The sequence below is a fragment of the Lipomyces oligophaga genome (genome assembly GCF_038497815.1).
Source record: "Lipomyces oligophaga strain CBS 7107 unplaced genomic scaffold V1516scaffold_1, whole genome shotgun sequence".
Classification (NCBI taxonomy): Eukaryota; Fungi; Ascomycota; class Lipomycetes; order Lipomycetales; family Lipomycetaceae; genus Lipomyces; species [Lipomyces] oligophaga.
Window position 1 is genome coordinate 2,432,461 of NW_027117785.1, and position 24,478 is coordinate 2,456,938.

Here is a 24,478-nt window from a genome sequence, read left to right on the forward strand (position 1 = left end):
TTTAGCACTGCTACTGGCCCTACTCGACAGTGGCTGCGCTCTTAACACAGCTTGATCACGAGTCGCCTCGGCCCGGCGCGCCACTGATAAGCAATTGGTGTGGGAGCAGCTTGCACGTGCACATTGTCGCAGTAGAGGAATTATGTTCAAGAAGTGATCTGGTCATTAAATAAATGCCTGAAATGGTAGTAGAATTTATAAATAATGTGAATAATACAAGACAAAGCTGGTGTCTTAAAACGCAGGCGAGGATGAACGGTGCGAGAGTAGAGCTGATGTAGAATCTCCTAGTGTAAGTACAGCTCAAGGGAGAATGAAGTCGACAATACGACATATGGATATTTTGGACCCGCTAATCTACTGCTGATGAAACAAGCAACTGCAGTAGGATGACCCAATTGGATATCAGCGAGCTTGAGAAATAGAAACCGCTAACGTATTAAAAAATTTTTCACATATGTTGCTTACGATTGAACAGTTTGGCAATAGCAATTCTGTCCAATCTTTGGAATTGCATTAACAAATCTGTCGACAATAGTACAGAGAAGTACTTCTCAAATAGCTAAACAAATAGGCCATTTCCATTTTCAGCGGGTTTATCATCTTCTTACCCAGGAATGACATGTAGTCATATCCCTCACAGTTTCACCGTCATCTCCTCCACAAAGCCGTAATCCTACCAAATTCTGCACGGTATTCGAGACAGAATTCCCTTTATGTCAGAGAGTCAAACAAGAAACTTTTTCTCCGATTCTCAAACTTGGGTCCGCTGCTTAATGGACTTAACTAGACCTGATGATCTGGTCGTGGATTCACTACCTTTCTCTAGTCTCTGAGACCATTTCGCCTAATCCTCATACCAAAGACACTCTATTTCACTCTGAATATTCTAAATAATCTAAATAAAAATTGAATGGATAAATGAGATCCTGAAATCCTTTCCCTCCATCCATACGTCTCGTCATCTGAAAATACTACATATTTGGTAAACTGTAGTGCTCGCCGCACTGGGCTGAGTCGAATTTGGCCGAAAGCCGCATCCACGGCTATCACGCCGCAGCAAAGTCCCAAAGAAACGTCCACGAGCCACGGGAACAGCAGAATTTTAAGTTTTTGGCAGAGACAAGACACGGTTCTCGAAAAGGACTGACTTGGACGCTAAATGTTCTGATTTGCCATGTCGAGCTGGAATTAACTCGAGCGGGTCGAGGAAATCGCTGTCTGGCTTGTTATCTACCAGACATTTCTGCTGCTTAACAAAACTAACTTATTCAGAGCTTGTTATAGCAGTGTTGGACTGGGTCCTCTATTTCCTGTCGCCGACAACGCCTATTGTGTTCGCCGTGTCGACTTTTCGCAGAAATATAACATATCCCCATTTCCCCCTTCCTTCCTTTCTTCATTCTTGCGAAAATCCCATACTGAGAGTTGCAATACTCTGCGTTGCATGCGTATTATTTTATACTGTTAGCTTCAACAAGTTGCATATACACGGTTGATACGATTTGCGAGAATACAAAGCATGGCTGAATACCCTTCCTCAATCTTCAATGACTCGTCTCCGGACTGGACAGCAGCTGGCGGGAATTCGCAGTTAATGGATGTCAATGTGGCATTCGCTGATAGTGTTGGCCACCAAGTTTGGATCCTTGTTGCTGGATGTAAGTACTTTCAGAATTCAATCAATGATATTCATAATCTAATTTTCCGAAGGTATGATTATGCCTATTATTCCAGGAATTGGTTTGTTTTATGCTGGTGAGGCTAGACGAAAGAGTGCAATGTCATTATTATGGCAGTCCATGGCAGTTCTCGGCCTTATTCCTTTTCAGTGGTTTTTCTGGGGCTACTCATTGACATATGCGTCCGATGCGTCTCCCTTTATTGGTACACTTAAGTCGTTCGGTATGAAGAACGTCATCGCTGTGCCAAATGGATACTTGCCAGAAATATTGTTTTGTTTTTTTCAGTGTATGTTTTGTGTCGAAACAATTGTCATCATGATTGGTGGCTGCGTTGAGCGATGTCGGCTGCTTCCATCTATGGTCTTTGCCTTTTGTTGGGCGACAGTTGTCTACTGTCCTGTTGCCTGTTGGACCTGGAATGCAAACGGATGGCTCTACACACTCGGTGCGCTAGATTTTGCTGGTGGTGGCCCAGTTCACATTGCTTCCGGTACAGCCTCGCTGGCTATCGCACTGTTTCTCGGGCCTCGAATCAGACCCGACGGAACCAAACGGGAAATTCATCATTATTCCCCTCATTCTCCTTTGTTAATTTATATCGGCATAATTTTTATTTGGTTTGGTTGGTTCGGTTTCAATGGAGGGTCAACACTTAACGCAACAGTTCGCTCGTTCTATGCTGTTGCGAACACAAACCTTGCTGCCGCAACCGGTATTCTTGGCTGGTGTGTCGTTGATTATATCATGTACAAGGGTCGTTTTTCCGTCGCCGGTTGCTGTCGAGGTGTTATGGTGGGCTTAGTTGCAATAACGCCTGCTGCTGGCTTTGTTCCAATATACTTTGCCGCCGTTATTGGTTTTGTTGCTGCTGCAATTGTTCGCGCCATGGATGACTGGTTAAATAAATTACTTCACATTGACGAAGGATTAATGGTGTTCAAGAATCATGCCATCGGCGGAATCGCTGGTGCTGTTATGACTGGTTTGTTTGCCGCAAACTGGGTCACATCTCTTGATGGATTTTCCAGTGCAAGCGGCTGGGTCGACGAGAATTACGTGCAGCTGGGCTACCAGATTGCAGAATGCTGCGCAATTACTGGTTACACCTTCGTTGTATCGATGATTCTGCTCTATGCGATCAACTTCATTCCCGGCCTGAAATTTCGCTCTACAGATCAAGAAGAAGAAGAAGGTCTAGATGCCCACTATCTTTTTAATGAAGGCATGGGCGACCATGAACTTTACATGGCTCTGAAAGAAGCAGGTATTTTGGAAGCAATGATTGTTCGTGGACAGGAACTTCTCAACGCTAAAGGTGCTGCTGCGTCTGAGTCTACAATTGAAGCAGTACCAAAACTTGATTAATTGACTTTATAATATTTTTATTGTAATTAATAATGCTGATTTTACTGCTGATTTTGTTCTTGGCGTTTTGGTTAATTATGTGATAGAATCTCTAATATAATACTTATTTTCTTGAATCCTAGAATACCCCATTTCTTAAAGAATTACTATAAAGTAACTATCAATTCGTTAAAAATATTACCAATGTGATACTGAGTCTGAAGAGATGAACTGAAATGCCAGTGATCCGGTGTTTGAAAAAAGCAATGGCTCGGAGATAATTCAATGTCGGAAGTCTTCGCTCATTTGTGTCGATTTTTCGCAAGGCAAGATATTTTTTTTTCTGACAAGAGAATTTTATTTCTTTGCTTAAGTTGCAATTATGAAGTTGTCTTTTTATTATTTTACGGTTGAATACTCTTATTCTTCTATTCAACGTCGTTATGGCCGAACACCCCTCTTCAATCTTCAATGATTCATCTCCTGACTGGACAAGTGCTGGCGGCAACTCACAGGTCATGAATGTGAATATTGCCTTTTCTGGCAGTGTTGGCCATCAAGTCTGGATTCTCATTGCGGGATGTAAGTCCCCTCCCTCGTTGTAGATTTGATCATATCTAAGCTTACTAGGTATGATTATGCCGATTGTGCCTGGTATGGGATTGTTCTATGCCGGTGAGACTAGACGGAAGAGCGCAATGACAGTTCTATGGCAAACAATGGCAGTTCTTGGGCTTGTACCATTTCAATGGTTCTTCTGGGGCTATTCGCTAACGTACTCTCCCGACGCTTCTCCGTTCATTGGTACTCTGAAAGCCTTCGGTCTGAGGAACGTCATTGCTGTGCCAAATGGATACTTGCCAGAAATATTGTTTTGTTTTTTTCAGGGTATGTTTTGTATCGAGACAATGGTAATCATGGTCGGTGGATGCATAGAGCGGTGTCGTCCAGTTCCTTCAATAGTCTTTGCTATCTGTTGGGCGACAGTTGTCTACTGTCCTGTTGCCTGTTGGACCTGGAATGCAAACGGATGGCTCTACACACTCGGTGCGCTAGATTTTGCTGGTGGTGGCCCAGTTCACATTGCTTCCGGTACAGCCTCGCTGGCTATCGCACTGTTTCTCGGGCCTCGAATCAGACCCGACGGAACCAAACGGGAAATTCATCATTATTCCCCTCATTCTCCTTTGTTAATTTATATCGGCATAATTTTTATTTGGTTTGGTTGGTTCGGTTTCAATGGAGGGTCAACACTTAACGCAACAGTTCGCTCGTTCTATGCTGTTGCGAACACAAACCTTGCTGCCGCAACCGGTATTCTTGGCTGGTGTGTCGTTGATTATATCATGTACAAGGGTCGCTTTTCCGTCGCAGGATGTTGTCGAGGTGTTATGGTAGGTTTGGTAGCGATCACTCCCGGTGCTGGTTTCGTTCCAATTTACTTTGCCGCCGTCATTGGTTTCACTGCTTCCGCAATCGTCCGCAGCATGGACGACTGGTTAAATAAGTTTATCGGTATCGATGACGGTATTATGGTATTTAAAAATCATGCTATAGGTGGAATCGCTGGCGCTGTTATGACCGGTTTGTTTGCGGCAAACTGGGTCACCTCTCTTGATGGATTCTCGAGTGCAAGTGGCTGGATAGATGGCAACTACGTTCAGCTAGCCTACCAGATAGCAGAGTGCTGCGCAATCACCACTTACTCATTCATTGTTTCTCTTGGTCTGTTGTATATCATCAATTTGATACCAGGTCTGCACGTCCGCTCCACTGAGCAAGAAGAATTAGATGGCCTCGACGCGCATTATCTGTTCAACGAAGGAACATGCGACCATGAACTTTATAGGGCATTGAAAGAAGGTGGTGTGTTGGATGCTATGATTTTTCGAGGCCGAAATATTCTCGCAGAGAGAAATCCATTGACTATAAGCGGAAAATGAACTAATTCGACATAATTGAGACAATGTATATTCACCATCAAACATATTATCTTTAACTCTTCATCGCTCAATAAGCATAAACAGATACGAGGACATCCAGTTTAGCAGCGTCGTGTTGACAAAGAAAATACAAATTAAAATGATTAGAACTTTCAGTTTAACCGCGATCCCATTTTCATGTACAAGCGAAGGGAAGTTCAAAATCATAAATATGCCAATCATTCCATATCCAGCCCAAGCTACATGCGAAGTAGCGGAAACATCAATCAGAAAGGTCGAAAAATAATCACAGAATTCAGCAAATAAACATAACGTATAAAACGAAGTTGCAAATCTTTGACTAATTAGAAATGATAATTTATTCGTGAATCGATTGGGAAATTGCAAATCGTCTAACTCAGCATCGGGAGTGGTATCGGTATCAATATTGCTATCACTATCAGTATTGTCAACAAATTCAAACTCAGAATTAGGGATTAGGGATACCAAAATGCGGTGATCCGGTTGGACGAAGGGAAATTTTGATGTTGAAAGTTGATTTATAAGCTCCCGACGTCCACTACCGAGCTCCAAATCTAAATCTAACAGGTCTAAATCTTTTGAGGAACAATTAGAAAATTTTTCTTCGGAAGAAGATGTGAACTGGTCATTGCTCAAGTCACTGGAGTTATCCAAAACCGTTTCGGCTCCTAGCAACTGATATTCATTCTCACAGTCATGTACGAATTCCATTTCAGCCTTAGGCTGAAATGTAGCGTCACATAGGTCTAGTTTGTCTTGTGACTCGATCTGTTGCCCACAGCGACGAGCTGAAAACAGCGATCGATAGCGATCTTTTGCATACTGAAGAATTGTCAAATACTTTTCCGTGATTCGACCCTCAGCACTCTTCCTCCTTCCTTCGTTCTCCCTGTGCAAAACAACAGGTAATCTAACCAGAGGCTCGAAAAAAGGCGCATGACAACCAAACAGCTCTGTCCAACCGTCGACATCCTTCGGCATATCAACAACGCCGAATTCCGTTTCCGGTCCGTCTTGAACGAATTTTGTCAGTGGATCAAATGCCGACCATTCCGTAATTGAGATGGGTGCTAGAGGGATCGAATGCAGTTTACATTGAACTGGTTGCATATGACAAGACGTCTCTATTTCTTTGATATTGGCTAACATTTCAGATTTGATGTAAGAATATTGTAGATACATCATTGCTAATGATTTGTCTACGTTGTAGATCGAGCAGAGACTGATTTAGAAATCAGAATATTATATTCAGCCGCATCTAACAAACGGTCCGCCCAGTATTTACACCATTAAATATCATAAAGTCTTCAATTAGATTTCAATTCAATAATAATTATTCAAGATTAAAACCATTATTACAGCATTCCTTTGCAAAAAAAAACTCCAGAAACCCCACACAAGTTGAATTAGACAGTTTGCTCGGTGGCCCCAGAACCAGGAACAACAACTGTTTCATTTGAATGTCGCTGTTCAGGCTGAGTTGGCTGAGAACTAGATTCAACTATCTTTTCAGTTATTGGTAAAGTCATTGCAGCCGACGATTTAAAACCACGTTCGAAGACAAGACCTAGTCTTTCAATCGAAATTTTTCTGCTTGCGTAGATGAAGTATGAACCTAATACAGGTAATGTTATCATATCCAAAACGCCATAAAATGCAGCTTCTGAATCGGGAGCAATCACATTTCCTCCTTCTGATAAACCCCATGCTATTGGATATAAGGTCCAGATAAACGAAACACCACATAGCATTACCATGAAATGCTTAAACACATCAGCACCTTGCGTTTTGGCGACTGGCATAGCAACGAAAATCAAATGATACATGACCAATAACCAGGCTGCAACGCCAAAACTAAAATATCCCCACTTGTACGAAGAGGAAACCAATGATCCAATAAGCATATCAACGACGTAAACCTCTTGGGCCGCTAGAGCCATTAACATAGTAGGCCAGGAAACACCAGAAAATAAAAATATATTTGCGAGGATCAATGGGGATGCCATGAACCACCCGATATAGCGAGCATAGAAAACTTGGCGGATCCCTCCACCTTGATAGTGTGTGAACTCAGTTGCTATACCAGTGCTTCCCAAGTCGGACGCCATCGTAAAATAGGTAAGAGAGGCAAACATTGCTGCTCCGATGCTAAAGTAGTGGAATATGCGTTCCCGACGAGGAACATAGGCCGAAGAAACAACATAAGCTATTGTCGTGACAGCCAGAATGGAGAACGCAGCCCAATACCAGTCCGAGCCATGCTCAGTCAGACGGATTGTGATATCTGAAGCTGGGGCGTTGATCTGCACTGCTTCGTTGTCCTTAATAGAATATGACATGATCTTATTATAAATTACTTAATTTGTATTTGTAATGTTGTGAATACAAAATGATGCAGAAGTGAAAAGCAAGACAGCGAGCAAATGAATATATATTCAAGTCCTACAGGGTGATCTAGTGGTGTCACGGCATTTTCGGAATGAAAGAATACTATAGAACCTACAGCCGAAACTCTCGATCGCGTTCATGTCATCATGAGTTAGATCACTTTGTCGCGCTTTTCAATCGTCGAGGCCTCGAGACCAGGATTATCCGTCTATCATCGGAATAACCTGGCAAGCGAGCCGGGAACAGCTGTGGCCTCGGAAGTTTATTTGTATGGCATATACACGTGCGCCACTGGGATATGTCCAGATCTCATCGCGTACGCCACAATAGAATTTCACATGACCGTGGTCTGTGACGTCAAACAGCATAAAGAACAGGGCCTTAGTTCTCTAGAATTCACCACCGATAGTGGCAAAACTCAGGACACGACCAACTTGGTGCCTTCATTTTTTTTGATATCATAATCCAGATTGACATTAACTATCCTCTTACAGAAAGAAATCCACATTTCCGCCCATTCCGAAAACTCTCCTTTATCTATCTATTTCCACTCGTGGTGAAGAACAAAACCGAAGCGCAATCAGAAGAAATTACAGGTTCATGACAGCCTTAATGACAAGATTGCCCTTTTCATCCGCTGTCTTGCCTGCGATCGCAAATGCGTCATCAGCAGAATCCAGACCCGAAAACTTGTGTGTGATCAGCTTCTCGAATCCCTTGATCTTGTCTGCACTCAAAAGATTGATCGCAGTGGGATAAACGTTAGCGTAGCGGAACACACCAAGTAAATCGACTTCCTTGACTGCCGCCGCACCAATGTGCAGAGTCTGGACGGGATTACCCATTCCCACGAACATGAGTTTACCGCCTGCCTTGGCTGCGTAGATACCGGCTTGCACACATGATTCAACACCAGTGCACTCGAAAACAACGTCGAATGACTCGAGAGTAGCCTCGGGTTCAGAGGGACTTAATGGAATAGCACAAATCGCCTCTGCAGTGTCACGTGCGCTCTTTAGCTTCTCTTCGACAGTTGTCGGACGAGGACCCATAGGCACGACGAACTTGTGAGAAGCAAAGCCATTCTCGACAGCGAAGTCTACGCGGCCAGAAGAGATATCAGCGATAGCAACAGTGGAGGCGCCGGCGACATTTGCCATGGCAGCCGAAAATAAGCCGACGGCGCCTGCACCGAAGACAAGGACTTTCATACCGGGCGCGACGCCAGAACGACGCGATGCGTGAATAGCGACGGAGAGTGGCTCGATCAATGCAGCAGCATCAAAGCTGATATTAGAAGGGATTTTATGGCACAAGGAAGCAGGATGATTCAACTTTTCCTGAAGTGTACCTTGAAAATGCGGATACGACTTTGCCGACGAACGGAACTGCATGTTGGGACACAGATTATAGTGTCCAGTACGGCACTGGTCGCAGGTCAAGCATGAGATACCAACCTCTAACGCAACACGGTCACCAGGCTTGAGATTCTTGACGTTCGAACCGACAGCAACAACTTCTCCAGACGATTCATGACCCAACGAAAGCGGTTCGCGTACAATAAAGTCACCGTTTCGGTAATGTGAGTAGTAATGGAGATCAGATCCACACAGAGTTGTCGCTTTAACAGCAACCTGGGCCTCATCCGGACCAGGAGGAGGAAGTTCTCGAGATTCCTGAAGATGGATTAGACAAATCGTTCCATACAGACCGAATAGACCGTTCTTAGATTGAACAGGCTATATTGAGAACACTTACTATGACGAACTTCTTGGGTCCAACAAGGACGGAGGCAGTAATAGTAGAAGACATATTCTGACTGCGAGAGGAATTGCGTACACGGCTTTTTGTCACTCAAACCAAAAAATTAGAAAAAAAATCTACAATTGAATAGATATCGACGACGAAAAGCTATAATGAAGTGAAAGAAGGAGAAGAAAGGAGGGGACGCAGCCAGAGCAACCGACCGAGACAGAAAATGGACGCGGTCGACTTTGGTGAGAGAGTCTACCTCGGTGGGGTTTCCGTCGTAGCTTTGGGAGTCGGTACCGAGTTTGGTAATTCCGACCAGAAAGAGAAATTCTACTCCCGTGTTGGGAAACTATTGTCCGCGGTCCCGGCTGACGGCCGCGATCTGAGAGGCATAATGCCGGCAAATGACTTGAGAGTAAACACGGAGATGAAATACCATATGCGGGGAAAGTCTGCTCGGTAGAATTGTAAAAACCGATAGAAATCAAACATCTGGTAAAGCCAAAAGCAGTAATTACATATAAATACTAGAGCAAACAAAATGCGGCTATCGGGCCGAATGCGGAAATACAATTCGGTAGTTGCACTCCTTTTCTTAGATGCCGATGCGTCTAGTGTCTTCCCCCACCTATACTACCCCCATCACCCCGCGGGATAGAAACTGTCACAACCCGTAGGGAAACAACTCACACAGCTGAGGGGTTGGTATATAATTTGGATTCTCATTTAGTCATTTTTGTCCGTTTGTCATCCAATTGTTTACCGCGAAGTCACCTGATGCAGAAATGAATTACAGTTGGGTACGCTGTAGATCCTTGTAAGATCCCTGACAATAGACCCCTGGGGATAGTTTCATGGTAATGGGCATCAGGATTGGCAGCCGAGCTAGATACGATCAGTCAGATCATATGAAGCCAACGTTAATTGGATCACATTCACGTTTCAATCAGGTTAGATCTGCGCTTGTTGTCCATGACGCTTACTACCCAATCCATCCGGACTGTATCCAACCAATTCTACCCAGTTCATCAATTCACGCATTCCTGGTTTATCCACATCCTTGTAGCAAAACCCACGTCGACGAACAGTGAGTTTAAGAGTCGCGTCGATCGACGCAAATTAAAATTAAGCAGCTGAGGATCAGAGAATCTCAGCGGCCAAAGCTAAACACGTCTTGTTTCTGGAAAGCTGTAGCTGTGACACAAATGCAAACATCTGCATGAATAGTGACGAGTAAGAGATCTCGGGCTTGGTGATGATTTCGCACTGTATAAATATCAACTGCAAATCCAGTTCGATCGTTCATCCTCGAACAAAGCGGCAACCTGGCTACCAAAACGAAATTACAATGTCGAGTGAATCACCAGATCAAGTTCAACACAGTACACACTATTCGACTGCTGCTCCTGCTTCGTTAGTGCTGAGTCTCTCAGAGTCGAGCAAACAGTCAGCTTCGATCATCACGCGTTCCAAGTCTTGGTGCATCAGAGTGCTTTCGTATCTCGTACACCCCCGACAGTCGAGAACAGCATATTCCGACTCGGTTTCGTTTGAATCAGAATCTCTATCAGACCTCAATCTCAAATGGAAACCGCGTTCCTACCACATCGAGCGCAAACAGTCATCAACCTTTTATAATCTGCCTACCGCGCAACAGCTCTACTTGTTGGCCGACGAAGAAATGCTGCGATCAAGAGTCAATACATGGGTCAACAGCCACTCGACAGTGTATGGAAACTGTCGAGGCTGTCCGGCATACGACTCTGAGTATATGCAGCAGCTCCCTAATGAGAGCAGGCAAGTTTCGTTAGTCGAGTTGTCCAGTACGCGTCCGGATTTTGACGATTACGACGATGTGTTGGACTCGTTTCCGATCGCCATATCCTGATCATTGTAACTTTAGCATTTTATGTTTGATGGTGTTGTATGATTGCTTCAATAAATGCATAGACTAGCATGACTCTGGTATTTATCGGTCTACACTGCTGAACGGACACTTGTGGGGGGCTCTATGGCAGGCACCTCGGGGACCTTTGAGGTGAACCAACCTCTTTGGGCTGGACGTCTTTGTCTTTGTCTTTTGTCATTGTCCAGGTCCAGGTCGCTGTCCTGTATATATAATGCATAGTGACCGTCTGGGGCTAGCCTGAGCGAACGTGGCGTACGGATAGACGGGTTCTAATTAATTTTCTGTACGGAACTAGGAATGGGCAGTGGAACAGTCCTTTTTAACATATTGTCCAGTACGCTTGACTGCAGCAGCAAGCTCATCTTTCGAGGCTAGTCTCCTTCAGCCCGATCTATCTCGCCATGCTCTAGTCCAAGTCGTGCTTAGTCTTGTTTGTTTAATCGTGTATCTGTACGTCCAGCAGGCAGATTCACGCCGGTTTGCATAGCAGCTCTGGCTGCTAGCTGTAGGATCCGCTCCAGCCTGTTGCAACGAATGAGTACTTTCGCTGCGGTCCACCAATCTCACCCTCGACGATCAAGCGAGTTCACTCTGCTTCGCGAGATGCAAGCAGCCGCACATAAGAAGTTATACGCACCTACAGTTGATTGCTAGACATCTTGAGACAGCCATTCAGCCCCTGCTGACACGGCAAAAGCACGCATTTTACAGTTTCATGGCGTCCTACATACAAATCACAACCCCAGCTGCTGAAGTTCCCCAAACAGCCGTCATTGCTGTCAGCACTGCGCGCAATGGTAAGACAACATGGTGCCAACAATAACGAGCCACGCCTGCTGTTGTCCGTGGTTAATTAGCACGGCAAAAGGCACTGTGCGTGCGAAGATCGTAGCTGTCAGCATAGCATGTTGAGTCCCTCTCAGCCCGATCTGAAGTCGTACAGATCCCGCACTCTAGTCAACAATTGGCTCAGCAGGTCAAGAATCCCACTGAAACACAGAATTGCAGACCCAGCAATGCTGCTACTGGCCCTGACTTGCAACATCGAAGCCATGCTGGAAACTATGCTATAATATATTCCAAACTGCTCTCTATATTTATCAGACGATCTCGCTTCATTGCATCCTTTCTTTACCGTCCGCCGTCTATCGTCCGCCTTCTATCGTATATCGTGCATCGTTCGTTCGATCATAAAACTCTAATAACTTCAGCCCTACGGATATTAACTTCAGGCGCTCGCTCTAACCGTATCCTGACAGGGTCTTCAAACAGCAATTCCGGGCCCATTTGCTCTGTATCATATTCCTCCGAATTAGCCTCTCCTGTCTCCCGTCTTCTGGCTATCTTATCTTCTGCATCTCTCTTCTAGGTTCCATCATGTGTTCTGGCGCCACATTTAGTTATACCATTGTTCTACAGAGTACTGTGTTCTTGGCCTAATCTTGCAGCAGTCTAATTTTTTGGTCAGGACAATAATTTTCTTTCGCCCTGCTTATGCCCGAAAATAATCTGTCCATACTGATCACTTTATTTTTAGACTGACTAGCCATCGGATTTTAGCGGTCCTTACAAATCAATACTGAAATAAACTAATTAATTAATCTCCAAAATTATAACATTCTCTGGGCAGGAAAAATCAAATCCAATTAACATCCAACCAAACAAGTCACTGCATATGCATGCGCTGTTTCGGCAACAAGACGGTCCCTCTTTTAGCAAATACTCAAACGGTTGACGCAGATTTACGCTTTAGCTCGAACTTGAATATGTCCGAGAACTTGTTCGAGTGCGATTTATCCGCCTCAATCTCGTCCATCTCGTAGCTCTGCTTGCTGCCCAACTCGCGGTCTCGCAGGCAAAAAGCGAACCCAATCAACGGGACACAGAGACAAACACCAACAGTACAAAGAATCTTTTGCACATGCTGATAAGAGCGGACTAGGCCATCTCTCTCGGGAGTTCCAAATGGATATGTAGCGGCAAACGTGAAAGGATCTCCGTATGCGGCTGCAGCAAGGGTCGAGTTGCCATTCAGATTCTGCAAGAGCTGCTTAGGTGCCAACTGCGTCCAGATAGCACCGGAAATAGAAGTTCCAAATGCAGATCCAACATAATAAGCAGCAAGATACATAGAAATTGCAGTACCCATGTAAATATGATTCGTGCATGTCTGAATAGAAGTCTGAGTTGGATAAGTAAAGAAGCCGGCACCGAATCCCAACAGGCATTGAGCTCCGATGATACCCGCATGAGCGTAGTCTCCTCCACGATAATGAATCAGAAGTCCAAATGAAACAAACCACATGGAGATACCAAACAAAATAAACGCTTTCAAGCGACGGAAATAAGCAATGACAAGTCCAAGAATGCTACCAGTGACGACAGAAACAAACGAGTACAAAGAAGTGATACGTGTAGCGGATTTCACAGATTCTCCTACACCAACAATGAGAACCGTGTAGAGATAGTCACCTTGCATATACCAGACCCAATCAATGAATACGGCGATTCCAAGAGCGGACCAAACTCCTCGGTCTTTGATCATATGGCCAGGCATTAACGGCTTGATTAACCATACAAATTCACGGCTTTGGATATAGTACTCCCAGAAGATAAAAACAGGAAACATGAGAAACCCAATAACAAGCGGAACTATGATATGAGCTTCTTTCCATTTGTCAGAGAGACCTCCGGCAAGAGTGAATGGAACCAGGAAGCATGCAAGCGCAGCGGCCAGCAGAATCGAGCCGACAAGGTCCATTTCCCAGCATATCTTTCCAATTGTGCGGTAGTGGTACCAGGCGTATCCGGAAGGAGGAAACTGACGGGCAGATTCATCCTTTGCTGCTCTGAGAGCTCCAGAGCGCTTGGCAAGATAGTACATGTGGAGATAGCAGCAGATTAGAGGAAGAGCAAGAATGGGATAGATAAAAGCCCACATGCCAATACCCCAGGACCAGCGGTCAATAGGAGGCACAGCCGTAGCATCGACAAGGCGGCCAGTAATTGTACCAGAGACCCAGGTGTTGATGATGAACGGCAGAGCGACAACAAAGGACGCAGCAACACGCCAGTTCAAGAACGAGAAATCAGCAGACATGAGCTGAAGCGTGACGATGGAGCCAGTATAGCCAAATTGATAAAACAAAGCACCAGCGGCAAACCGTTTGACATCATATGCCTGAGACTCGATGATCGTTCCAATAACGTAGAACACAACAGCAACGATGAAAATCTCAAGACGACCGAACATGTCACACAGACGAGCAATAAACGGCAGTGCAGCAGCAGCAAAAGTATTGCGTACAGTATTAATGGTAGCAAGCAGGGAATGAGAGGAATAAGACGCGGTGGCCTGGGTCTGGAAAGTGTATCGGGTTGTACCATCGAGACCATAGCCATAAGCGACCAAGAAGATGCAAAAGTAGACAAGGACTCTACCGTATATGTTCTTGTATTGATCCGAGATGATCTCGATACGACGAACACCATAGGGAACAACTTCCAGATCTTTCTGAGAATCGAGATCAGAGTTCTCGCCATGCTTCTCCTCTACTGAGTGAGAGTTGGAGATAGATGTAGCAGGTAGATCATCTTGCTTGGTGTAAGTATTCTCGTCCAAGGAGGCATCAATAGCAGCCATTACGAGGAAGAGGAGAACAGGAGTGAGGAAGGCAAGGGAAAGACAGAGAGATGAGTGATAAGCGAGAAGAGAAGCAAGATCGCGAACAAGTCAGACAAGGGGGGGCGAGCTGGAGGTCTTAAATGGTTTTGCTGCTGGCAAGGCAGCCAGGAAATCAGAATCAGTAGTGCGTTCTGCCGGTGTTGTAGCTTGGTTGACAGCAGGAAGTGGAAGGCGGAAGGCGGAAGGCAAACAACGGCAAGCAGAGTGAGGAGTCAAGTACCTGGCGGCGGTGGAGGTGATGAACGAGCCATGTCAGACCTACGTACAACAGAGCAGAAACAGCTTTGCGTGCAGCGACCAGGGATTGGACCCGCAACAGAACAGAGAGAGTCGTGTGCTAAATGGTACCTGCCATCTTGGCGAGAGCCCTATAGACACAAACAAGAACAGAGAGTATATTTGCAAAAAAGTCTCAAGACGGCCGAGATCAGACAGCGACCGGTCCAACTAAGAAAGGAAATTTCTTCTGCAGTGACAGTATCACTGCGAGAAGCAGAAGGTTTAGACGAGGTGGGGAGGTGTAGGACACGGGAGATCAAGCTAGGTTTCGTAACCAGGGAAATCGGAATCCGTTCAGTTTTCTCGGCAGTGCACGCGCTGAAGTTAATGGGTGGTTCTACTGGAATGTCTAGATTTTTTGGCAGATAATTTTCCATAGATCTCAGCTGACGACGTGCGATAATTTTATTCTTTTCATATTAAGATTATCTGGTTTGTCGTTGAGCAGCAACCAAGGTGCGCTGCTCGTCTGACGGGACTTGATCCGATTTCTTGGATTGGGATGAATAGACGCCGATGACTTCTACTTTTGGGACTTAGCCATGATTACACAAGATTATCAGATCAGAGCGAGCATGGAGCAAGAAAATTTTTGATTTGAGTCCAAGGCACTTGGTAAACCGTAATCTACAGGATTCAGCCGAACTATTCCGGAAACAGTCACGCGATAAGGACGACATCAAAGACATATCTGCGGTCTAATTTAATTCCACTCGTCCTTGTACATTTGGTTTGCCCCTTCTCTCACAGAAGTTCTGCCCACATATCTGGCATGGGCATAGATTTTCCTCAGTCCTTTCTCCCCTACTTCTGCTCTTCTCTGTCGCCCTTACTTACTCCCAAGAAACAGAGCACGGTACAGCTGTGCGGCGCTAACGGCGGCGTTATGCTCAGAGAGGTGCATCAACAGACTAATGAGGACGGGAACGAGAAGTGAGCGGCTGGCAGATCGATGTGGCGACGACTAGCTAATTACGAGGGAGAGGGAGTTGCGTAGGGCACGAAGACGAACCCTAGCACGCGCAGACGTGGATGGGGCGGACGTGGATGGAACGCACGTTGGCGATAGTTACACGATTAGGAAATTGAAAAAAATAAAAGAATTTATGGAGCGGTGACGGAAGAAGAGGCGAAAAAGAAAGCATGCGAGTTTTGAAGTCCAATATCTAAGACCCAAGGCTTTGAGAGAATTGATGGAACCAAGTACGAGTCCCGCACGTAAAAACCTCTCACTCAGCTTGTGGAACGGCAGTCTTGGCTATGGGAGTCTAGACCGGTGACGACAGACACGAATATATCTTTATGATGCTTAAGTTAACAATGGGCGGGCAGCCATAATGGTCTTGGATTGATTACTAGCCGAGTTAGTAGATATTGCCAATTTATTAGCACAACAGGATGTCAGATCGTTCCATAAAATTAGATTTTTGATTTCTCCTGCTGCTTCTGTTGGTGCTGCTGCCTTTGTTACTAGTGCCAGTGCCATGCTAGTGCTAGTGCTGCTGATCATGCGTGCAGGAGGCTCGTTTCGTAATCACATTGGCAGCACTCAAAGGCTATTGTTCGTAGAGTGGAGGCCTTACGCCGGCTTTCGCACGCCGAATATCCAGAACAATTTTTAGGTCAGTCGTGCTCATGCCTTCGATTTAGCGCAAATTCGCGCCTATTTACGGAGTTAGCAATGCGTCTTGTCCGTTGGTCCTGCACTGGTGTATGCATCGTCTATGTTCGTCGGGACAGAGTTCTTCCTTAGATTCCTTGCCTGACGGAAAATCCTGAATTTAGGCGACAGCTCCAGCTCAGATTTGGCGTCCCCAAGCCACGTCAATCATTCATTTTCAGTGTATGCTAAACTAGTCCCTCATACCAAGACTCGTCCATCCACCAGCCGGCTACGGCTGCTTCCACGTCTTGGTCTAGCAGCTGCTTGAACCATAACTCGTCATCCGACAGTTCCCCTTTCGCGATCCCTGCCTCCCGGGTTTGCTCATCGCTATCAATGATCATAATATCAGAATCTCGTGTACAGCTTTGGGTTTCATGTTGAACATTGGCATTCTCGTGTGCCCCAACTGCGCGCACGGCAGCTTCTTTCAGTTGCTTCATCCGGCTCCACTGTCGGCCAGCACAGAGCTCCCGATTCTGCCCGTAGTACTCACTAATCTCCATCGCTCGCTCGACCCTAGCTAATCGGTCGTCCGCTCTCTCCCGTACTCCGTCGTGGCCGTTCTCGCCAACACGGCACACAAAATCGCGCGCTACGTCGGTCAATAATGTAGAATCGTCCACAAAGAGCGCCCGTCCGGGCTCGATACACACGTCGCGAAGCAAGACGACCATGGCATGAAATTGCGGCCATCCGACGTGATACCATCTGTATGCAGCGTTCCCTGGAAGCTCCATAAGCTGTTCGTAGACCCGCAGCGACCGCATTGCGGCCTCGGCAATCAGTCTTCGTCCAACTTGCGCCAATAATGCTCTAGTCTTGCCCTGTTCTCTGGCTTCCTCGCCTACCTTGCCCTCGTCGTCTCCAACAGTCCAGCGTGCTCCCTGTCTCTGCAGCTGCGAATTTCTATCTGCCGACACACGATCATGCTCATACAACAGATGATACATCATCAGAAAGCTGCGATCGCACACGAGAGCAAGCATCAACGTAGTGTTGCGTCTCACGGTCTCCAAGTCGAATGGCAGTTCCATTGAAGAAGAGTCTGTAGTGAGCTCCAGTCCATTGATGATCTTAACTGTTTTGCTAAACTGTGCCTTTACCTTTGCAGTTACGTGTTCAATAACGCATCGCCTTCCATCTTCGTGCGCGCCAGCTTCTGATCCGGTTCCTGCCGTTTTATCGCCTTCTTGCTCTCTGTCGTGCGTGGTCAGATCATACTCAGCAGAAGTCATCGAGGCACAGTTCTCCGCGATCAGCCGCACAGCGTGGCTCAGACAGGTCGCGTACGCGACCAGAAGCTGCTCGGGCTTTTCGAGTACCTCGAGACTCGGCTGATCAACGTCAAAAGAGCTGGAATTGACCGACAGAGGCAGCCCATTACCGATAGACACAATGGCATCTAAGCCTATCAAATGCCACCATACTCTTCTCCGTAGCTCGGCTTCTTCTGGTGTAAATGTCGTCTTGAATCTGGACGCGGCCGAAAACAGCTTCGGGTCTCGGTGGAGTCCCATCGTTTGCGCGAGCCGGACTAGATGAGTGACAACTCCGGACGCGTGTGCAAATGAATCAGAGGGCTGACGACTGGTTTGTAAGATGGTCGCTGAAATCAAAGACATCATGCACGGTTTGGATTCGAATTGACACAATCTCAAAAACATTTCGGTCACTTCGAGATACATTCTCATTTGGGTTTCGCAAGATGCATTTCCTCGTCCAACTGATGTGAACCCGTTTGATCGATCTTCTAAGTGCGCGTTCGGAAATTTCAATCTCCAATGCCTGGCAACCGACGCTCCATAAAAGACCGCGAACAAGACACAAATGAACAGATAATTAGATTGATCGCTCGTGTCTTGCCAGAACTTGTCATACATATCTATAAACTCACGCCGAGTTATCAATACGCAAAACGGATAGACCGACCGGAGATACTCCGCCACCAGCTCGTCACTTTCTTGCCTAGTCGGTAACGACGTGATGAACAGCTGCGTGAATCTGAGTCGTGTTTCCGAACAATCTCCTCGGTCAAACTCGTCTCCAACAACGTGAACAATGCTATCGACATTCATATCTTCCTCGAATAGCAGCGGCCAGTATGACGCATTAGCATATCTAAAACTTCCAGTTCTTCGATCTGCCGCTAGAACCCCAATATTAGTTGCCCGTTCTCTGTCAGGAGCATGGTGATAAGCTTCAGCAGTCTCCAACTTCTCTTTGCTTTTCTCTATCTCGGCTTCAGCGGATGGACTTCCATAGACACATTCGTATTCTTTCTCACGACATGTGCCACATGCTGGCTTTTGTCTATCGCATTTTATTCTTCGCTGGGCGCATGATTTGCAAATGGTAGATGGTCGCGGACGCTTGATCGGCTCTCGCTTTTGCTTGTTCTTTCGTTTCAGATTATCTTCATTGGTTTCAATTGTGAAAGTATACTCCATGATATATCAGCGCAACAGGAATTAAAAATTCATCATTCATAATCCATCAGCTTCGGTCATAAATCTGCTCTGCTTATTTGATTTCATATTATTCCCATTTACGTCGTTGTGACTCGGCCGAGTCACAGCAAGTGGGAGATCTGTGATCTATTTTACCTCATATTTACACTCGACTGAATATACAACGAAAAAATCAATCCTTCTATATTTGCTATTATCTCATTTGCTAAATATTTTACATGATGACATTAGAGTGTTTATTGAAAATTCTTTGCTATAAGTTATGAATTATTTATTTGCATTAGAAGCCAGTAATTAATGAATTTGAATGCAGAAATTTTATCCATGAACAAACCCACGAATATAGTAACTAAAATAAAACAACTATCCCCATCCTGAAATTATGCACCTTCTTTCTCATACGTCTCTCCACTTCTCTCGAGTTCCTCAATTCCCTCCTGTGATGACAATCTAGCCTTTACACGATCCTCATGAAACGACTCCAACGTTCCCAGAAACGCAAGAATGATCCCAGCACCACTTAAACCAATGGCAACATAGTAAGCGCTTCGATATCCTTTGAGAAGCTCGTCTCCAGTGCGATTGATCCTGCTTTCCACAGTGCCTGCTATACCCAAGCCAATCGAAACAGAGTAATTAACAACCGTATTCACAAGCGAAGCCGCTAGTCCTTGATGTTCTCTAGGCATGGCATTGCTCATAATAATGGTTGCAGACGGGAACGACATATCCATTCCAAGAGGCATGATCCACATGCTAAAAAAGGTTTGAAACCAATATAATTGATGTATAGGTACCGTACCCATCAAAATATTTCCCACACAGAACGCTGTTAATGCAAAAATCATAATAATTTGTGGACGCATTTTGCCCAATAGATATCCCGTCAGAATAGCAGCACATCCTCCGCTAATTCCAGCAGGAACTTGTTGTGCCGCTGTAAGTAATATAGAGTGATCTCTTAGCATCTCAGATATCTGCCACCAATAATATATCCAAATTCCAAAGCTGGCCCATCCCAAACTAATACATCCTGCCACAAAGAGAGTGTCAGTTGTGATGTATTCCATAGGAAGTATTGGATAGTCGGTATACTTGAATTCTATGATGCCGAATGATATGAAAAATAGAACTCCGAGAATGAGCAACACGTACGTATATGGCGTAGTCCATCCTACCACCGGGCCCTGATTCCATGCAATATTAAATAATACCAAACCCAATACACCTGCCACGCTTCCAAAAGGATCGAGTCTCTTGATGTCTTCAAAATGAAAATTAGTAATAGCATGTTTGTCTAGCTCGATTGGAACAACTACAATAGCTAGGACAAATATAAGTGCCATTATCATGGCTCCAACCCAGTACGTCCAGGGCCACCAGACAAACTGTGCAAATATTCCATCAAATACCGCACCGACTAGAAATCCAATTGGAGCCACAGCACCAAACACACAAAATACCATGTTCTTGCGCATGGTACCGGAAGGATATGATCGGCCCAATAAGGCAAGTCCATTCGGAAGTAACATGGCAGGTCCAATTCCTTGCAACGCACGGCAAAAGTGAAACAAAATTTGACTAGAGCAATATACAGCAAATCCTGCAATGAGAGTCCACAGGGCGAACCATGCCCAGCCAATGATAAATATCTTTCGCGATCCAAATAGATCGCCAAACCGACCTGCTGGCAAAATGAAAGTACCAACAGTCAGAGAGTAGGATGCAGCGAACCATGAAAGCTCGCCAGCATTTGTGACATTAAATGAGTTTCCGATGTAATGCAACGGAGCAATGGCTTGCGCAAGACCGGCCTGAGTCAAAAATTGTGCCATCGCAATTACGGTGACAAATAGAATCTCCTTCAGTAATCCAAAGTCCTTGTAAGATAGTGAATGTCCACTAAGAATTTTTTCAAGCCTGCCAAGATGCTCGTCATGAGCCTCTTCTATCTCTCCTATAGACAGATGAGAGAACTGTTCCACAGCATCGTCATTGTCTTGCGGATCATCCATCTCCCTCGATCGCTCATCGCTGTCGCTTTCAGACATATTATGTCCGAGATCTTGCTATCTTTGAACAATTTGTGAAAAAGATAGACGAAATACTTATACGCCCTTAAATAATTCCAGTTAAGGGGACAAGCAAGGATTAAATATTATATACGCACGCGGTTCCATGCAATGTTAGAAATCACCTTCCGGTTAGCAGGGTGTTCGGCCTAAACTCCGAGCACAGATTCACTTAGGGCTTGATAATTCCGATATCCAAGATCGATCCTCGACTAGACTTTGCGAGCCTGAAGTGGTCATTCTTTCAAAACAATCTGCCTAATACAGTTGCATTCGCACAATTGCATTCAGTGCATTGAAGAAATAGAATGTAATATCAGTCCAAATATATTCCTTCTGCGAATCATCAACCATTAAGCCATTTACTTTTAATCTCGCCTATTAGATAATTATCCTACCAGTCTTTCGGATGCTCGGAGATATAACCCATACCCGATGTGAATCCCCAGAGTATGTCACAGTGATGAGCTAATTAATGATCACGTTATTCTAATCTCAAAACCCTTGACACAGAAGTTATGCTTAGGTAAGACATTAGTTATCCCTTAATATATATGAGAGTCCGGATAAGATACTCATTTGGAGAAAATATTTTGAAAGAGCTTGTTAGATTGATGTCCTAAGAACAACACCACCACAGTTCATGCATATACTTAACTCTCTTTATCTCAATTCCGGTTTAAATTTTCTTTTGAGTTCTGAGAAAATTCATTTCCCAATCTGGCAATCGTCCTCTAATATTTCCTAATCCAGTTGATTACATCAGCAACTATCACAGCAGTAATGTAGCCTCTGATGACTTTTAGTCTTCCGCAAGTTCCTGCAATCTTGTAATTTTGTAGGTCGTAGGCACAAGATTCCAAAGTACGCGCGAAAAATTCGATTGCTTAAGTTACAGCAGCAGATAAAGCAGGTCATTCAAATTTCTTAGATATTTGCAAAACTGGCCTCACGGCGTTCAATTGCGGATAAGGGTTTCCGCTACTACCCGAAACTCAAACGGCTGTGTTTACACTGTGCATATCTGCACAGTGCGTGTGCCTGCGTTTCTTGCAATCTAATCCGCCATGCAACATTGGGAGCAACCGCATGTTTGGCAAGGCGCTACGACTGGAATTCTGCACTCTAATTAAAGTGCAGACGAACTCTACAAAAATGTGAAAAACAGTGATAAGCTCTTACATACCAGGACACCAAAAGCAAATGAGGGCATCCGTAAAAAAAAATTGTTTATAAAATCAAAATCAATCGTTTCATTATCGTAAGTTTAGTCATAACAAATCATAAAGTCCACGCTCCCAATCCAAGATTGAGGCGTTAAGACGCAATCATAAGCAAAATAATGGTAACAAGAATAATAATTTAACAGGATATGAAAAGAACACTAAATCAAACCAATAGCCTCAGAAGTCAATAACAAACGCCTTTACCCAATACATGAAACTTCACTGAAACTCGACAGTACCCATCATCGGATATGTAAACGTTCCATTCTGATATGAATAATGAACAGCAATCTTCTGACCTATCGTCGAACCAGGGCTTGCATAGATCAGAGGATGGGCTACAGCACGATAGTTGTAGGAGGCTCCAGATGGAGTAACCCATAAAACTTGATTAGATGTCGTCCATGGGCCCAGAGGTGTAGGCGCAGTGTTATATCGTAATTTGTTATCGATCCAATTATTGAAGAACACCATCAGATATTGGTTATGATACTCAGAATAGTAAACAGTTCCGGTACTAAACGGCATATTTCCTTTGACCGTTGCCGCAGATTGCCGACGTGCAGTTGGAACCGGCATTGTAGATCCCCAGGTAGCTGTTCCCGCGTCATAATACTGATATGAGGTGATGTCGGAGGCCGCAGTCTTAGATACTCGTGCTACATGAACATCGTAATTTCCAGAGTAAAGACTATCGACACCATAGAGATAAATCGTATCGTTTACCACGACGCTCGCAAAAGTACCATAGCCGTATGTCGTGTTGGGAAAGAATATTTGACTCGCCCGAGTGATATCAATAGTCGGATCAGTCGTAGACGTTAAAGTATAAACTGCCATTGTATTACCCAGCGAGTAGGAATGCGAAGAAGTCGTGAACTGTTGGACACTGTAGAAATGCATGGCCTTTTTACTTGAAAGCGGAATGCAATTTGTCCAAGTCCACATGGCAATCCGCTTTGATGGTGAACCTGAAACTGCCGACTCTGCCGATGTGAATGGAATTGCCTGGAAGGCTCCTGATTCTGTGCTCATGGTGTAGTCCTCCATATCCTCCGGCGTGTCAAAGTCCGTGACAAATGAGGACTGGGCACTCTTGAATGTTTTCCATGTACCTCCAACATAGGCATTCGCATCGGCAAAAGTGAAGAATGTACGATTACCTAAAGTACATGAACCGCCATTATCTCTGAAAACTGAATATCCGTTACTGGGATCAGTAATCGGACCTAAGACTGTGGTGGCTTTCACAGAAACGGATCGCGACATTGTACCAGCGTTGTAGGGAACCGTGTACTGCTTGACAGGATTGAGAGCGGTCGGAATAGGATAAGTTGTCGAAGCGACATAGGTAACTGCATCGACAGCAAGTGCGAGAGCAGCCAATTGGATAGCAATGGTGGTGCGAATGAATTGCAACATGGTTGGAAACTTTTGAGGGCAGACGAAGGTAGAGTGAGATTCAAAATCAACCGGAACAACAAAGGTAGGAATATGAATAGGAATAGAAACGAAAAGCCAAAGATCAATGGTTTGAGAATAGATCACTGAAGGTTATCAATCTTAAGAGTAGCTGACGAAAGATTGCTGATGAAAGATGTGAGTTCAAGATGATCAACATCTCGGGAAAGGAGGAAATGGATGTGCCTTTATAAGAAATATATTAGTCGACCTTCCGTAAGAAAGTGGAACAACGGAGTCCGCCACCAGCAGAATGGAAGGTGGGTTATGCATATGCGAGACAGAGAGACTAGACAGTATGGAAGAGAGCGGGAGGGAAGGAAATGTTGGTACATAGCGGCGGTGGTGGAGTAGCAAGATTGTGAAAAGGCTAGGGCGTTATTCTTTGTCGAAGTATCGGCCCTGATCGTGGTACTCGAGAGCAGAAGTGGCTCACCAGCCGTACCTATTGGGGATGTTGTGAGGAAGAGACTAGTGTAGGGGACGAAAGATGTCCATGCTCTGGAGCCTGCGTCAGAAGCGGAAATTGGCCAGGGCTGAAATTCTCTTTGTTGTGTTCCCGTCGAGACCGGTTCTTGT

The 24,478-nt window shown here is 45.0% G+C and overlaps 9 protein-coding genes across 9 annotated transcripts; 2 read left to right on the forward strand and 7 right to left on the reverse strand.

Annotated features, from left to right (window-relative positions):
• Positions 1 to 1,128: 1,128 nt before the first annotated feature.
• On the forward strand, positions 1,129 to 3,166 carry V1516DRAFT_669864 (ammonium transporter AmtB-like domain-containing protein). The gene is made up of 2 exons (XM_066921259.1): positions 1,129 to 1,661; positions 1,714 to 3,166. Exons 1-2 carry the CDS (start codon positions 1,523 to 1,525, stop codon positions 3,048 to 3,050), a joined length of 1,476 nt encoding a protein of 491 aa, XP_066780444.1. The 5' UTR covers positions 1,129 to 1,522; the 3' UTR covers positions 3,051 to 3,166.
• Positions 3,167 to 3,364: 198 nt separating this feature from the next.
• Positions 3,365 to 5,049, forward strand: V1516DRAFT_669870 (ammonium transporter AmtB-like domain-containing protein). The gene is made up of 2 exons (XM_066921260.1): positions 3,365 to 3,611; positions 3,660 to 5,049. The coding sequence occupies exons 1-2, from the start codon at positions 3,473 to 3,475 to the stop codon at positions 4,970 to 4,972; spliced, it is 1,452 nt and encodes a 483-aa protein (XP_066780445.1). The 5' UTR covers positions 3,365 to 3,472; the 3' UTR covers positions 4,973 to 5,049.
• Positions 5,003 to 6,258, reverse strand: V1516DRAFT_113358 (uncharacterized protein). Its single transcript, XM_066918595.1, has one exon. The coding sequence runs from the start codon at positions 6,176 to 6,178 to the stop codon at positions 5,033 to 5,035; it is 1,146 nt and encodes a 381-aa protein (XP_066780446.1). The 5' UTR covers positions 6,179 to 6,258; the 3' UTR covers positions 5,003 to 5,032.
• A 39-nt stretch (positions 6,259 to 6,297) lies between these two features.
• Positions 6,298 to 7,382, reverse strand: V1516DRAFT_669871 (uncharacterized protein). Its single transcript, XM_066921261.1, has one exon. The coding sequence runs from the start codon at positions 7,330 to 7,332 to the stop codon at positions 6,400 to 6,402; it is 933 nt and encodes a 310-aa protein (XP_066780447.1). The 5' UTR covers positions 7,333 to 7,382; the 3' UTR covers positions 6,298 to 6,399.
• A 444-nt stretch (positions 7,383 to 7,826) lies between these two features.
• On the reverse strand, positions 7,827 to 9,362 carry V1516DRAFT_669874 (chaperonin 10-like protein). Its single transcript, XM_066921262.1, has 2 exons — positions 9,140 to 9,362; positions 7,827 to 9,057 (listed from the first exon to the last, which is right to left on the reverse strand). The coding sequence occupies exons 1-2, from the start codon at positions 9,191 to 9,193 to the stop codon at positions 7,972 to 7,974; spliced, it is 1,140 nt and encodes a 379-aa protein (XP_066780448.1). The 5' UTR covers positions 9,194 to 9,362; the 3' UTR covers positions 7,827 to 7,971.
• Positions 9,363 to 12,765: 3,403 nt separating this feature from the next.
• Positions 12,766 to 14,685, reverse strand: V1516DRAFT_618735 (major facilitator superfamily domain-containing protein; the record flags this gene model as incomplete). Its single annotated transcript, XM_066919422.1, has 1 exon — positions 12,766 to 14,685. The coding sequence occupies one exon, from the start codon at positions 14,683 to 14,685 to the stop codon at positions 12,766 to 12,768; it is 1,920 nt and encodes a 639-aa protein (XP_066780449.1).
• Positions 14,686 to 16,685: 2,000 nt separating this feature from the next.
• V1516DRAFT_113576 (uncharacterized protein) lies at positions 16,686 to 19,235 on the reverse strand. The gene has a single exon (XM_066918596.1). The coding sequence runs from the start codon at positions 19,117 to 19,119 to the stop codon at positions 16,855 to 16,857; it is 2,265 nt and encodes a 754-aa protein (XP_066780450.1). The 5' UTR covers positions 19,120 to 19,235; the 3' UTR covers positions 16,686 to 16,854.
• Positions 19,236 to 19,459: 224 nt separating this feature from the next.
• Positions 19,460 to 21,582, reverse strand: V1516DRAFT_113622 (uncharacterized protein). Its single transcript, XM_066918597.1, has one exon. The coding sequence runs from the start codon at positions 21,189 to 21,191 to the stop codon at positions 19,521 to 19,523; it is 1,671 nt and encodes a 556-aa protein (XP_066780451.1). The 5' UTR covers positions 21,192 to 21,582; the 3' UTR covers positions 19,460 to 19,520.
• A 792-nt stretch (positions 21,583 to 22,374) lies between these two features.
• Positions 22,375 to 24,295, reverse strand: V1516DRAFT_113655 (uncharacterized protein). The gene is made up of 2 exons (XM_066918598.1): positions 24,086 to 24,295; positions 22,375 to 24,025 (listed from the first exon to the last, which is right to left on the reverse strand). Exon 2 carries the CDS (start codon positions 23,858 to 23,860, stop codon positions 22,658 to 22,660), a length of 1,203 nt encoding a protein of 400 aa, XP_066780452.1. The 5' UTR covers positions 23,861 to 24,025; positions 24,086 to 24,295; the 3' UTR covers positions 22,375 to 22,657.
• Positions 24,296 to 24,478: the final 183 nt, after the last annotated feature.